Source organism: Oncorhynchus clarkii, unplaced genomic scaffold, assembly GCF_045791955.1.
Source record: "Oncorhynchus clarkii lewisi isolate Uvic-CL-2024 unplaced genomic scaffold, UVic_Ocla_1.0 unplaced_contig_6317_pilon_pilon, whole genome shotgun sequence".
NCBI lineage: Eukaryota > Metazoa > Chordata > Actinopteri > Salmoniformes > Salmonidae > Oncorhynchus > Oncorhynchus clarkii.
In genome coordinates, this window is record NW_027257941.1 from 140,001 (window position 1) to 153,348 (window position 13,348).

A 13,348-nucleotide genomic window follows, 5' to 3' on the forward strand; every position below is an offset into this window, starting at 1 on the left:
CCACAACACTACTCCCCACAACACTATTCCCCACTATTCCCTACAACACTATTCCCCACAACACTATTCCCCACAACACTATTCCCCACAACACTATTCCCCACAATACTATTCCCCACAACACTATTCCCCACAACACTATTCCCCACAATACTATTCCCCACAACACTATTCCCCACAACACTTTTCCCTACAACACTATTCCCTACAACACTATTCCCCACAACACTATTCCACACTATTCCAAACACTATTCCCCACTCTTCCCCACAACACTATTCCCTACAACACTATTCCCTACAACACTATTCCCCACAACACTATTCCCTACAACACTATTCCCCACAACACTATTCCCCGCTATTCCCTACAACACTATTCCCCACTATTCCCCACAACACTATTCCCCACTATTCCCCACAAGACTATTCCCCACAACACTATTCCCCACAACACTATTCCCCACAACACTATTCCCTACAACACTATTCCCCACTATTCCCCACAACACGAATTCCCTACAACACTATTCCCTACAACACTATTCCCCACAACACTATTCCCCACAACACTATTCCCTACAACACTATTCCCCACAACACTATTCCCCACTATTCCTTACAACACTATTCCCTACAACACTATTCCCTACAACACTATTCCCCACAACACTATTCCCCACTATTCCTCACAACACTTTTCTCTACAACACTATTCCCCACTATTCCCCACAACACTATTCCCTACAACACTATTCCCCACAACACTATTCCCCACTATTCCCCACAACACTATTCCCTACAACACTATCCCCTACAACACTTTTCCCTACAACACTATTCCCCACTATTCCCCACAACACTATTCCCTACAACACTATTCCCCACAACACTATTCCCCACAACACTATTCCCTACAGCACTATTCCCCACAACACTATTCCCTACAACACTATTCCCCACAAAACTATTCCCCACTATTCCCCACAACACTTTTCCCTACAACACTATTCCCTACAACACTATTACCTACAACACTATTCCCTACAACACTATTCCCCACAACACTATTCCCCACTATTCCCCACAACACTTTTCCCTACAACACTATTCCCTACAACACTATTCCCTACAACACTATTCCCTACAACACTATTACCTACAACACTATTCCCCACAACACTATTTCCTACAACACTATTCCCTACAACACTATTCCCCACTATTCCCTACAACACTATTCCCTACAACACTATTCCCTACAACACTATTCCCCACTTTTCCCTACAACACTATTCCCTACAACACTATTCCCCACTATTCCCTACAACACTATTCCCTATAACACATAACACACATAACATAACATCCAGGCCTGTCTGTCTGACTCCTAGTACCTTGTGGAGGGTCCTGACCATTAAAGATCTCATCCAGGCCTGTCTGTCTGACTCCTAGTACCTTGGGGAGGGGCCTGACCATTAAAGATCTCATCCAGGCCTGTCTGTTTGACTCCTAGTACCTTGTGGAGGGTCCTGACCATTAAAGATCTCATCCAGGCCTGTCTGTCTGACTCCTAGTACCTTGGGGAGGGGCCTGACCATTAAAGATCTCATCCAGGCCTGTCTGTTTGACTCCTAGTACCTTGTGGAGGGTCCTGACCATTAAAGATCTCATCCAGGCCTGTCTGTCTGACTCCTAGTACCTTGGGGAGGGCCCTGACCATTAAAGATCTCATCCAGGCCTGTCTGTTTGACTCCTAGTACCTTGGGGAGGGTCCTGACCATTAAAGATCTCATCCAGGCCTGTCTGTTTGACTCAAAGTTCCCTTGCTTGCTGTGGTGATAATCCTTCTCAGCATGTTTCTCTGGCTGACAGTGGCCTTGCCAAACCAACAAAACAACACAAACAGTTAATATACAAAATGTGATTGGTCACACCGCTCCACCGAGTCATTTAGGACCGGGCCACAGTGTTCCTCATCATTATGCAACAGGGTGATCAAGGCAGCGTCATCAGAGAAACTAAACGAGGTTTCTGTCAGGATGGAAACTAGTACAACTGTTAATGAACAAGGTTTCTGTCAGGATGGAAACTAGTACAACTGTTAATGAACGAGGTGTACAGGAGTGGGGACAAAACACATCCCTGACAGACACCTCTCTGCTGTTGAAGGGACCAAAGACCTGGAATAAGTCCCAAATGACTCCCTATGCCCTATCTAGTACACTACTATAGACCATAACCCTATGGAACCCTATTCCCTATCTAGTGCACTACTATAGACCAGAACCCTATTCCCTATATAGTGCACTACTATAGACCAGAACCCTATTCCCTATATAGTGCACTACTATAGACCAGGACCCTATGGCACCCTATTCCCTATATAGTACACTACTATAGACCAGAACACAATGACTCCCTATTCCCTATATAGTGCACTACTATAGACCAGAACCCTATTCCCTATCTAGTGCACTACTACAGACCAGAACCCAATGACTCCCTAAATAACATACTTTGGTGCGAAAAGTGCAAATCAATTCCAGAACAACAGCAAAGGACCTTGTGAAGATGCTGGAGGAAACAGGTACAAAAGTATCTATATCCACAGTAAAATGAATCCTATATTGACATCACCTGAAAGGCCGCTCAGCAAGGAAGAAGCCACTGCTCCAAAACCGCCATAAAAAAGCCAGACTACAGTTTGCAACTGCACATGGGGAAGAATATCTTACTTTTTGGAGAAATTTCCTCTGGTCTGATGAAACAAAAATAGAACTGTTTGGCCATAATTACCATCATTATGTTTGGAGGACAAAGGGGGATGCTTGCAAGCCGAAGAACACCATCCCAACCGTGAAGCACGTGGGTGGCAGCATCATGTTGTGGGGGTGCTTAGCTGCAGGAGGGACTGGTGCACTTCACAAAATAGATGGCTTCATAAGGAAGGAAAATTATGTGGATATATTGAAGCAACATCTCAAGACATCAGTCAGGAAGTTAAAGCTTGGTCTCAAATGGGTCTTCCAAATGGACAACGACCCCAAGCATACTTCCAAAGTTGTGGCAAAATGGCTTAAGGACAACAAAGTCAACGTTTTGGAGTGGCCATCACAAAGCCCTGACCTCAATCCTATAGAAAATTTGTGGGCAGAACTGAAAAGGCGTGTGTGAGCAAGGAGGCCTACAAACCTGACTCAGTTACACAAGCTCTGTCAGGAGTAAGGGGCAAAAATTCACCCAACTTATTGTGGGAAGCTTGTGGAAGGCTACCTGAAATGTTTGACGCAAGTTAAACCATTTAAAAGCAATACTACCAAACACAAATTGAGTGTATGTAAACTTCTGACCCACTGGGAATGTGATGAAAGAAATAAAAGCTGAAATAAATCATTCTCTCTACTATTATTCTGACATTTCACATTCTTAAAATAAAGTGGTGATCCTAACTGACCTTAGTCAGGGTATTTTTTACTAGTATTAAATGTCAGGAATTGTGAAAAACTGAGTTTAAATGTATTTGGCTAAGGTGTATGCAAACTTCTGACTTCAATTGTAACTATCGATTTTTTCCCCCACATCAATATAGACTAGTATATGGTAAAACAGCAGAGATACACAGCCTGGAGAAGATTAGGGTAGTCTGGGCTATGACAGAGGATCGACTCGGTACCATACCTAAGCCTGGAGAAGGTCAGGGTGGTCTGGGCTAAGACAGAGGATAGACTCGGTACCATACCTAAGCCTGGAGAAGATTAGGGTGGTCTGGGCTAAGACAGAGGATCGACTCGGTACCATAACTAAGCCTGTAGAAGATCAGGGTGGTCTGGGCAAAGACAGAGGATCGACTCGGTACCATACCTAAGCCTGGAGAAGATTAGGGTGGTCTGGGCTAAGACAGAGGATCGACTCGGTACCATAACTAAGCCTGTAGAAGATCAGGGTGGTCTGGGCAAAGACAGAGGATCGACTCGGTACCATAACTAAGCCTGTAGAAGATCAGGGTGGTCTGGGCTATGACAGAGGATCGACTCGGTACCATAACTAAGCCTGTAGAAGATCAGGGTGGTCTGGGCTATGACAGAGGATCGACTCGGTACCATAACTAAGCCTGTAGAAGATCAGGGTGGTCTGGGCTAAGACAGAGGATCGACTCGGTACCACACCTAAGCCTGGAGAAGGTCAGGGTGGTCTGGGCTAAGACAGAGGATCGACTCGCTACCATACCTAAGCCTGGAGAAAATCAGGGTGGTCTGGGCTAAGACAGAGATGGGACACCCTACCTTAGTCTAGAGGTAACGTTAGAAGGACTAGCGTGGGGGTAAGACAGAGGAGAGACCCTGAACCATCCTTCCTTAAGTAGAGAGACCCTGAACCATACTGACCTTAATCTGGTAATAGTAGATGTATTGGGGGTAAGACAGAGGAGAGACCCTGAACCATCCTTCCTTAGATAGAGAGACCCTGAACCATCCTGACCTTAATCTGGTAATAGTAGATGTATTGGGGGAAAAACAGAGGAGACCCCCTGAACCATCCTTCCTTAGATAGAGACCCTGAACCATCCTTCCTTAGATAGAGGAGACATCCTGAACCATCCTTCCTTAGATAGAGGAGACACCCTGAATCCTCCTTCCTTAGATAGAGGAGACATCCTGAACCATCCTTCCTTAGATAGAGGAGACACCCTGAACCATCCTTCCTTAGATAGAGGAGACACCCTGAACCATCCTTCCTTAGATAGAAGAGACCCCCTGAACCATCCTTCCTTAGATAGAGACACCCTGAACCATCCTTCCTTAGATAGAAGAGACCCCCTGAAACATCCTTCCTTAGAGGAGACACCCTGAACCATCCTTCCTTAGATAGAGGAGACACCCTGAACCATCTTACCTTAGTCTGGAGGTAGTGGGGGTAATAGTAGATGTATTGGGGGTACATCTGTTGCTGTTCCAAGTGTTTACCCATGTAGCAGGAATCCTTCTGGCCGTAGCAGGAGACAGAGTCTCTCTGGCTGGGTTCCAGTAACACAGTGACTCCCTCTTGGCCTGGACCCCTGGTTCCTATCCCTGGGTCTGGGGGGAGGCAAGATCCTCTTCTCAAAACAGAGAGACGTGAGAGAGAGAGACAGGGACAGACAGACAGAGAGTGATGGATGGGACCTCTAGCTGTTCTTCTGTCTGTCTGCTCAATGGGAGTCCCAGATTCACCCTCTCCTAGCTGGGGGGAGGAGAAAAGAAGAGGAGAGGAGTGAGGGAAGGAAGGAAGGAGGGAGAAGAGGAGAGGAGCGAGGGAAGGAAGGAGGGAGAAGAGGAGGAGAGGAGCGAGGGAAGGAGGGAAGGAGAGGAGGAGGAGAGGAGCAAGGGAAGGAGGGAGAAGAGGAGGAGAGGAGCGAGGGAAGGAGAAGAGGAGGACAGGAGCGAGGGAAGGAGAAGAGGAGGAGAGGAGCGAGGGAAGGAGGGAAGGAGAATAGGAGGAGAGGAGCGAGGGAAGGAGGGAGAAGAGGAGGAGAGGAGCAAGGGAGAAGGGAGAAGAGGAGGAGAGGAGTAAGGGAAGGAGAAGAGGAGGAGAGGAGTGAGGGAAGGAGGGAAGGAGAAGAGGAGGAGAGTAGCGAGGGACGGAAGGAGGGAGAAGAGGAGGAGAGGAGCGAGGGAAGGAAGGTGTTTAGAGTAGCTTGAACTACTCTAAAAAGCTGTCTCTCTCTTTCGCTTTCTCTCTCATGCCCTGACTTCACTTTTGTTCTCTCCTCTGTCTCTCTCGCTTTCACGATGCGTGTACAGTGTCAGATCCGACTGGAGTCTTGCTGTTGTCCTGGCCAGACACTTGGCTCCCGGAGGACAGACAGAGACACAGCGGCGATACAGACAGACGTCGTAGCTGGGCTGGGAGAGAGAGAGAGAGAGAGAGATAGAGGGAGAGGAGGGTGGACTGGAACAGAAACTGAAACGCCGTCTGTCACGTCCAGTGAAATAACGTGAGCAGGATCAGAGAAGGAATCCACTAGAAACTCCGGTGAAGGCGTGGGGGGAAAGGAAACCCAGAGATCCAGAGATATCCACACAGACAAAGATGACAATCCCTTCCGCTCTGCAGCTCCTCTTCCCCTCTGTTCTCTCTCTCTCACAGCGCTTCCCAGATGTCTTGTTTCCCAGATGTCTTGTTTCCCCGCATGTGTGTATAACTACGAGCAGTTACTGAGAGTGATGTGTATCTACGAGCAGTTACCGAGAGCGATGTGTGTGTGTGAATCTACGAGCAGATACTGAGAGCGATGTGTGTGTGTGGCTGCTGCTGTCTGCTCCACACTGTGCTGAAGCGTTGAGGGCTCGGCTCTGACAGAGCTATGCTCCTCCTCCTTTCCTCCCTTCCTCTTTACAAGCCAGTAAGAGGGACGTCTCTCTCTCCCCTCAGGAAGACCTCTCTCTCTCCCCTCAGAAAGACGTCTCTCTCTCCCCTCAGGAAGACCTCTCTCTCACCCCTCAGAAAGACCTCTCTCTCACCCCTCAGAAAGACCTCTCTCTCCCCCCTCAGAAAGACCTCTCTCTCTCTCCCCTCAGGAAGACCTCTCTCTCACCCCTCAGAAAGACCTCTCTCTCTCCCCCTCAAGAAGACCTCTCTCTCTCCCCTCAGAAAGACCTCTCTCTCACCCCTCAGAAAGACCTCTCTCTCTCCCCTCAGGAAGACCTCTCTCTCTCCCCCTCAGGAAGACCTCTCTCTCTCCCCTCAGAAAGACCTCTCTCTCTCCCCTCAGGAAGGCTGCAGCTCCCAGTTTGCTCCCAGGCTAGGAGCAGAGTCCCCCTACTGGTAGAGTCCACAGACTCAACGCAACACAGCTAGGAGCAGAGTCCCCCTACTGGTAGAGTCCACAGACTCAACGCAACACAAGCTAGGAGCAGAGTCCCCCTACTGGTAGAGTCCACAGACTCAACGCAACACAGCTAGGAGCAGAGTCCCCCTACTGGTAGAGTCCACAGACTCAACTCAACACAGCTAGGAGCAGAGTCCCCCTACTGGTAGAGTCCACAGACTCAACGCAACACAGCTAGGAGCAGAGTCCCCCTACTGGTAGAGTCCACAGACTCAACGCAACACAGCTAGGAGCAGAGTCCCCCTACTGGTAGAGTCCACAGACTCAACGCAACACAGCTAGGAGCAGAGTCCCCCAACTGGTAGAGTCCACAGACTCAACGCAACACAGCTAGGAGCAGAGTCCCCCTACTGGTAGAGTCCACAGACTCAACGCAACACAGCTAGGAGCAGAGTCCCCCAACTGGTAGAGTCCACAGACTCAACGCAACACAAGCTAGGAGCAGAGTCCCCCTACTGGTAGAGTCCACAGACTCAACACAACACAGCTAGGAGCAGAGTCCCCCTACTGGTAGAGTCCACAGACTCAACGCAACACAAGCTAGGAGCAGAGTCCCCCTACTGGTAGAGTCCACAGACTCAACGCAACACAGCTAGGAGCAGAGTCCCCCTACTGGTAGAGTCCACAGACTCAACGCAACACAAGCTAGGAGCAGAGTCCACAGACTCAACACAGAACCCCCTAATGGGCTTCTTTACACTTTCTAAGACAATATTAATCTCTCCCCCTCTCTTTCCTTCACTCTCTCTCTTCTTCACTCTCTCTCTTTCCTTCTCTCTCTCTCTCTTTCCTTCTCTCTCTCTCTCTCTTGTTCCTTCTCTCTCTTTCCTTCTCTCTCTCTCTCTCTCTCTCTCTCTCTTTCCTTCCTTCTCTCTCTCTCTCTCTCTTTTTCCTTCTCTCTCTTTCCTTCTCTCTCTCTCTCTTTCCTTCCTTCTCTCTCTCTCTCTCTTTTTCCTTCTCTCTCTTTCCTTCTCTCTCTCTCTCTCTCTCCCCTTCTCTCTCTCTCTCTCTTTCCTTCTCTCTCTCTTTTTCCTTCTCTCTCTTTTTCCTTCTCTCTCTTTCCTTCTCTCTCTCTCCTTCTCTCTCTCTCTCTTTCCTTCTCTCTCTCTCTCTCTTTCCTTCTATCTCTCTCCTTCTCTCTCTCTCTCTCCTTCTCTCTCTCTTTCCTTCTCTCTCTCTCCTTCTCTCTCTCTCTCTCTCTTTCCTTCTCTCTCTTTCCTTCTCTCTCTCTCTCTCTCTCTCTTTCTCTCTCTCTCTCTCTTTCCTTCTCTCTCTCTCTCTTTTTTCTTCTCTCTCTCTCTCCTTCTCTCTCTCCTTCTCTCTCTCATTCATCTCAGTCATATACAGATAAATCAGGTGAGTCTGACTCTTCATAAAGATTAGACAGAACATATTCCCTATGGGCCCTGATCAAATGGCCCCCTATTCCGTATGGGCCCTGATCAAATGGCCCCCTATTCCCTATGGGCCCTGATCAAATGGCACCCTATTCCCTATGGGCCCAGGTCAGAAGTAGTGCACTATATAGGGAATAAGGTAACATTTGGATCACAGAGGAAATCAATTCACTGTAATTGTTCTCTTAAATCTTACAGAATTTCAATATGTTTCGTGTATGAAGTAACATGTTCAGAAGTGCTTGTAATTAGAGCAGAGATCTGTCTGGAGAACTGTGTTTTGTGTTGGAACAAAGATGATTGAATAATAAGTGGTAGTTTACTAGCTGTAGAAATCCTGGAGTGTGTTCCAGCATCCCAAATGACAGCCTATTCCCTATCTGGTGCACTACTTTAGACCAGGACCAAATGGCTCCCTATTCCCTATCTGGTGCACTGCTTTAGACCAGGACCCTAGGACTCCCTATTCCCTATATAGTGCACTACTTTAGACCAGGACCAAATGGCTCCCTATATAGTGCACTACTTTAGACCAGGACCAAATGGCACCCTATTCCCTATCTGGTGCACTACTTTAGACCAGAACCCAATGACTCCCTATATAGTGCACTACTTTAGACCAGGACCAAATGGCACCCTATTCCCTATCTGGTGCACTACTTTAGACCAGAACCCAATGACTCCCTATATAGTGCACTACTTTAGACCAGGACCAAATGGCACCCTATTCCCTATCTGGTGCACTACTTTAGACCAGAACCCAATGACTCCCTATTCCCTATATAGTGCACTACTTTAGACCAGGACCAAATGGCACGCTATTCCCTATTTTAGTGCACTACTTTAGACCAGGGTCCATGTACACTTCACAGGGATACTACATAGGGAATAGGGTCATACTCAGGACGCAGAGGTCTGTGGTATAAAATCAAAACACAATTGTATTTGTCACATGCTTCATAAACAACAGGTGTAGACTAACAGTGAAATGCTCCCTGACGGGTCCTTCCCAATAACACAGAGAGTAAACAACAGGTGTAGACTAACAGTGAAATGCTCCCTGACGGGTCCTTCCCAATAACACAGAGAGTAAACAACAGGTGTAGACTAACAGTGAAATGCTCCCTGGCTGGTCCTTCCCAATAACACAGAGAGTAAACAACAGGTGTAGACTAACAGTGAAATGCTCCCTGACGGGTCCTTCCCAATAACACAGAGAGTAAACAACAGGTGTAGACTAACAGTGAAATGCTCCCTGGCTGGTCCTTCCCAATAACACAGAGAGTAAACAACAGGTGTAGACTAACAGTGAAATGCTCCCTGACGGGTCCTTCCCAATAACACAGAGAGTAAACAACAGGTGTAGACTAACAGTGAAATGCTCCCTGGCTGGTCCTTCCCAATAACACAGAGAGTAAACAACAGGTGTAGACTAACAGTGAAATGCTCCCTGGCTGGTCCTTCCCAATAACACAGAGAGTAAACAACAGGTGTAGACTAACAGTGAAATGCTCCCTGGCTGGTCCTTCCCAATAACACAGAGAGTAAACAACAGGTGTAGACTAACAGTGAAATGCTCCCTGACGGGTCCTTCCCAATAACACAGAGAGTAAACAACAGGTGTAGACTAACAGTGAAATGCTCCCTGGGTGGTCCTTCCCAATAACACAGAGAGTAAACAACAGGTGTAGACTAACAGTGAAATGATCCCTGACGGGTCCTTCCCAATAACACAGAGAGTAAACAACAGGTGTAGACTAACAGTGAAATGCTCCCTGGCTGGTCCTTCCCAATAACACAGAGAGTAAACAACAGGTGTAGACTAACAGTGAAATGCTCCCTGGCTGGTCCTTCCCAATAACACAGAGAGTAAACAACAGGTGTAGACTAACAGTGAAATGCTCCCTGACTGGTCCTTCCCAATAACACAGAGAGTAAACAACAGGTGTAGACTAACAGTGAAATGCTCCCTGGCTGGTCCTTCCAGTAACACAGAGAGTAAACAACAGGTGTAGACTAACAGTGAAATGCTCCCTGGGTGGTCCTTCCCAGTAACACAGAGAGTAAACAACAGGTGTAGACTAACAGTGAAATGCTCCCTGGCTGGTCCTTCCCAGTAACACAGAGAGTAAACAACAGGTGTAGACTAACAGTGAAATGCTCCCTGGGTGGTCCTTCCCAGTAACACAGAGAGTAAACAACAGGTGTAGACTAACAGTGAAATGCTCCCTGACGGGTCCTTCCCAATAACACAGAGAGTAAACAACAGGTGTAGACTAACAGTGAAATGCTCCCTGGCTGGTCCTTCCCAATAACACAGAGAGTAAACAACAGGTGTAGACTAACAGTGAAATGCTCCCTGACGGGTCCTTCCCAATAACACAGAGAGTAAACAACAGGTGTAGACTAACAGTGAAATGCTCCCTGACTGGTCCTTCCCAATAACACAGAGAGTAAACAACAGGTGTAGACTAACAGTGAAATGCTCCCTGGCTGGTCCTTCCCAATAACACAGAGAGTAAACAACAGGTGTAGACTAACAGTGAAATGCTCCCTGACGGGTCCTTCCCAATAACACAGAGAGTAAACAACAGGTGTAGACTAACAGTGAAATGCTCCCTGACTGGTCCTTCCCAATAACACAGAGAGTAAACAACAGGTGTAGACTAACAGTGAAATGCTCCCTGACGGGTCCTTCCCAATAACACAGAGAGTAAACAACAGGTGTAGACTAACAGTGAAATGCTCCCTGACTGGTCCTTCCCAATAACACAGAGAGTAAACAACAGGTGTAGACTAACAGTGAAATGCTCCCTGGCTGGTCCTTCCCAATAACACAGAGAGTAAACAACAGGTGTAGACTAACAGTGAAATGCTCCCTGACGGGTCCTTCCCAATAACACAGAGAGTAAACAACAGGTGTAGACTAACAGTGAAATGCTCCCTGACGGGTCCTTCCCAATAACACAGAGAGTAAACAACAGGTGTAGACTAACAGTGAAATGCTCCCTCGCTGGTCCTTCCCAATAACACAGAGAGTAAACAACAGGTGTAGACTAACAGTGAAATGCTCCCTGGCTGGTCCTTCCCAATAACACAGAGAGTAAACAACAGGTGTAGACTAACAGTGAAATGCTCCCTGGCTGGTCCTTCCCAATAACACAGAGAGTAAACAACAGGTGTAGACTAACAGTGAAATGCTCCCTGGCTGGTCCTTCCCAATAACACAGAGAGTAAACAACAGGTGTAGACTAACAGTGAAATGCTCCCTGACTGGTCCTTCCCAATAACACAGAGAGTAAACAACAGGTGTAGACTAACAGTGAAATGCTCCCTGACGGGTCCTTCCCAATAACACAGAGAGTAAACAACAGGTGTAGACTAACAGTGAAATGCTCCCTGGCTGGTCCTTCCCAATAACACAGAGAGAAGAATAGGAATAAATGTACAGGGGTACAAGGTAATAACTTGCCTATGTACAGGGAATATGAGGTAATAACTTGGCTATATACAGGGAATATGAGCTAATTACATGGCTATATACAGGGAATATGAGGTAATAACATGGCTATATACACGGGGTACCAGAGAGAGAGAGGGGGGGGGGGGGCCCTGTAAGTCTAACACAGCAGTGTAATCAGCACCATGCAATGTGTTTTACCTTCTGAGGAAGGAACAGCAGGAAGGAACACAGAAGGAGGGAGAAAAGAGAGAGGAAAGGAGAAGGAGAGAGAGAGAGAGGGAGAGGTTGGTGTCCTCTGCGTCAGAGACAGGAGGGAGAAAATAGAGGGGAAAGGAGAAGGAGAGAGAGAGAGAGAGAGGTTGGTGTCCTCTGCTTCAGAGACAGGAGGGAGAAAATAGAGGGGAAAGGAGAAGGAGAGAGAGAGAGGGAGAGGTTGGTGTCCTCTGCTTCAGAGACAGAAGGGAGAGAGAGGAAAGGAGAAGGAGAGAGAGAGAGAGGGAGAGGTTGGTGTTCTCTGCTTCAGAGACAGAAGGGAGAGAGAGGAAAGGAGAAGGAGAGAGAGAGAGAGGGAGAGGTTGGTGTCCTCTGCTTCAGAGACAGAAGGGAGAGAGAGGAAAGGAGAAGGAGAGAGAGAGAGAGGGAGAGGTTGGTGTTCTCTGCTTCAGAGACAGAAGGGAGAGAGAGGAAAGGAGACGGAGAGAGAGAGAGAGAGGGAGAGGTTGGTGTTCTCTGCTTCAGAGACAGGAGGGAAACACAAACCTTTTGTTAGGATTCCACATGCATGAACAGCCTGTCTGGCTGCTGTTGAGGAGAAGCCGAGCTGTCAGAGCCGGGGCACCAGCTAGAAACCCCCTTGTTGAAGATGTCCTCATCCGGACAGTGGTGGTAAACGTATCTGACAGGCTGAAAGGAATACAGGTATTGTGGCTGGCTATGTACTAGTTGTGGTGGTTAGACTATGAAGGCAAGATGAAACAATGTTAATCATTATCTGAATAACATTATTCTACAATGTAGAAAATAGTAAAAATAAAGATTAACCCTGGAATTAGTCGCTGTGTCCAAACTTTGACAGGTACTGTGTGTATATGTGGATATATATATACAATGGCTTGCGAAGTATTCACCCCCTTGGCATTTTCCCTATTTTGTTGCCTTACAACCTGGAATTAAAATAGATTTTTTTGGGGGGGGTGGGGGGGGGGGGGTTGTAACATTTGATTTATACAACATGCCACTATGAAGATGCAAAATATTTTTTCTTGTGAAACAAACAATAAATTAGACAAAATACCAGAAAACTTGAGCGTGCAGAAATATGCGCCACCTGTAGCGGCTTTCTTCCTGGGAAGGAGAGGCGGACCAAAACGCAGCGTGGTTAAACATCTTTAATAAAGACGAATACCGAGAAACACTACTAATAAACAAAACAATAAATGTGAAAACCGAAACAGTCCTGTGTGGTGAAACAAACACAGACACGGAAATAACCACACACAAAACCCAACACAACACAGGCTTCCTAAATATGGCTCCCAATCAGAGACAATGACTAACACCTGCCTCTGATTGAGAACCATATCAGGCCAAACATAGAAATAGACAAACTAGACATACA

At 47.1% G+C, this 13,348-nt stretch overlaps 1 protein-coding gene across 3 annotated transcripts in view; it reads right to left on the minus strand.

Annotated features, from left to right (window-relative positions):
- Positions 1-5,119, minus strand: part of LOC139394127 (RNA-binding motif, single-stranded-interacting protein 3-like) — a 143,883-nt gene extending 138,764 nt beyond the window's left edge. For 2 of the 3 annotated variants that reach the window (XM_071142161.1, XM_071142159.1), the window contains exon 1: positions 4,896-5,119. In XM_071142161.1, coding sequence (XP_070998262.1) covers positions 4,896-4,970 — 75 coding nt within the window. In that variant the 5' untranslated portion in view covers positions 4,971-5,119. The remainder of the gene's footprint in view (positions 1-4,895) is intronic. The other variant, XM_071142160.1, reaches the window with a different exon arrangement.
- Between the last annotated feature and the right edge of the window lie 8,229 nt (positions 5,120-13,348).